The 2,580-nt window shown below is 31.9% G+C and overlaps 1 protein-coding gene across 1 annotated transcript; it reads left to right on the top strand.

The window, feature by feature from the left end:
* Nucleotides 1–705: 705 nt before the first annotated feature.
* On the top strand, nucleotides 706–1,945 carry LOC145832443 (cytochrome c oxidase subunit 1-like). Its single transcript, XM_082939757.1, is given in 3 exon segments — nucleotides 706–740; nucleotides 1,452–1,775; nucleotides 1,777–1,945. Coding segments are annotated over 3 exon segments (528 nt in total).
* Nucleotides 1,946–2,580: the final 635 nt, after the last annotated feature.

Genomic DNA, 2,580 nt, shown 5'->3' with positions numbered 1-2,580 from the left:
AAATCAATAGACCAGTGATCTTAACAGGAACATTTCTTTTACTTGGCTACAAATCAATAACTTCCTCGAAATCACTTGTCTGTATGTTCTTAGTGGCTTTCTTGCATTTGGCTGCGTTTTACACAAGAGAACTTCTTTTCGTGTAGATTATTGCTGATTTAATGCTTTGTTGAACTACGTTAAGATTTAGGTTAATTCATATTTCAAAAGATAAATTGTTTCAAACATATGCCTTGTTTACAACATCTTAGTTCTGTCTGCTACACTATCAGTGTACACTATTAGGGAGTACAGAAAAGGAAAATCATCCAGATTATCTTGTTTGTACAGGGAAAGATTTCTGGCAAACGCAGAAGTCAGTACTACAGTTGCTAATTTTAATATCGAAACTTGCTAAACTACCTGTGTATAGGCTGCATTATTGACTGCTTAAAGCCCATGTACAGGCTCCTACGATCCTGTCTATAATTCTTGCAAGATTAAGTTTAAAGGTTAGATTAGTCTATCTAATTTTTCTGTTTAGAAACCTGCTCTTAAGTAGCAAATTTATTAAAGCTACGTTATTCAGCTTAATTATAAGGACATATTTGAGACTAAAGTTTCTCTTGCTTACTGCTTTGTTAGACATATAACTTTAAATTGTGTTAGGCGGCTAACGTACACAGTTTAAAGGTTTACAGAAGCTTGTCTAGTTAGATTAAGACAATGTCTTTCGAGCCCTGCACTTTTCCATTTAGCAGGTAAAATACAGTGCTAACTTATAGTCAAAATTGTTTACCTGCTAAAATAAATAAATTTACTTGGTGTTATACAATACTATTAAGGTTCATACTAACAGATTTACCTCCAGTGTTTTCTTTTTGAAGAGAACTATCTATTCTAAATGCTTTATTTAACAGCTATACTTACTTCAGAGTTTAAATTGTAGTAACACTAACTGTACTACTACGAAGCTATGAGCAATATTACACACGAATACGAAGATTTTTTTGTTCTAGTCTAACTGTTATAGGTTTAAGATCCATGTTTATTCTATTAGCCGATTGCATAACTTAAATTAGTTTGTCTATAACAAAATAGTAATCGAAGTCTATTAAGACAATACACTACCGGTGTAGAACTATACATACTATATCTCTTACTAAATCACTCATTTATTTTACTAATTTAAATTAACCAAATTAAACTAAAATGTGTATACAAGAAGAGTAATCTAACAGCAAGATACTAAGTTCATAATCTATCCATACCTACGGTCTCTTCTTTAGGTGTATGATGCGGCTTGTTACAGCTACTAATCATAAACTTATTGCCGTTTCATTATACATCTTTAGAATCTCAATATGAGTAGTTAGGGCTTTATTATCTTTTTATATTCGGTTAACTTTAATAACCCCAGGTTCTACTATAACTACACGTGAAATGTATAACTTTGTTTTTACGGTTCATAGGCTAACTATAATCTTTTTCTTTTTGATACCCGTATTAATTAAAAGGTTTAGAAACTACGTTCTACCTTTGTATCCCCAGGTTCCTGAGACAGCTATACCACGACTGAATAATATGTCTTTTTTATTCAGATTTTTTATACTTAGCTTAACCGGTTCTCTCGCTCCATCGTGCAGATGAACTATCTACCCTGCTCTTAGTTTTTATGTAAGAAGTCCGGGATTTGGAATAGATCATTTTATTCTAAGTTTACATTTACATAGTTTAATTATAAGAAGTATTAACTTCTTAGTTACAATTGTAGACTCAAGCAATCTAAGAAAAAAGTAACTTGTTTTCTTCGGCCATGGCCGTCACAATTATTTTAATATTATTACTTTCTTTACCAGTATTGGCGAGCTGTATTACTATACTTCTTCTAGACCGGAACTTTAATACTACATTTTTTGATCCTGTCAGAAGAAGAGATCTTGTTTTATTTCAACACCTATTTTGATTTTTAAACATCCTTAGGTGTACGTGTTAATTTTACCTAGGATAAGAATTATGAACGATATAATTACACACATTTCGAGATATCTTTTAGAGGCTTATAGAAGTATATTCTATGCTCTATGAAGAATTAGGATCCTCAGGTTTATTGTATAAGTTCATCATATGTTTATGTCAGGTTTAGATACAGAGACACGAGCATATTTCACTAGTGCTACGTTAATCATCGCAATCCCTACTAAGATTAAAGCTTTTACGTGATTAATAGCTTATCTTCAAAGTCCTAAGTTCATTGACAGTAATACTTTCTGGTCAATAATGTTTGTGTTTCTCTCTACTTTAAGGAGAATCACTAGAGTAGCATTAGCTAACTCTTCGCTAGATTTAGTTCTATATAAAACATATTTTGTAGTGGCTCACTTCCATTATGTGCTCCCTATAAGAGCTGCATTAAGTGCTATAAGAGGATTCTTATTTTATAGTCCGCTATTTTTTATAGGATCCTGTTAAGGATTTAGCACAGGTCCAATTCTGAGTATTTTTGGTAGGTGTTAATGTAGGTGTTAATCTAATTTTTTTTTCACAAAACTTTTTAAAAAGCACAAGAATATCTCGACGATATTGCAATACACCGAAAGG

The sequence above is a fragment of the Thalia democratica genome, chromosome 3 (genome assembly GCF_965202585.1).
Source record: "Thalia democratica chromosome 3, ktThaDemo2.hap1.1, whole genome shotgun sequence".
In the NCBI taxonomy this organism is placed as follows: domain Eukaryota; kingdom Metazoa; phylum Chordata; class Thaliacea; order Salpida; family Salpidae; genus Thalia; species Thalia democratica.
Note: the sequence above shows the minus strand (reverse complement) of the source record. Positions and strands in the feature narration are given on the sequence as shown.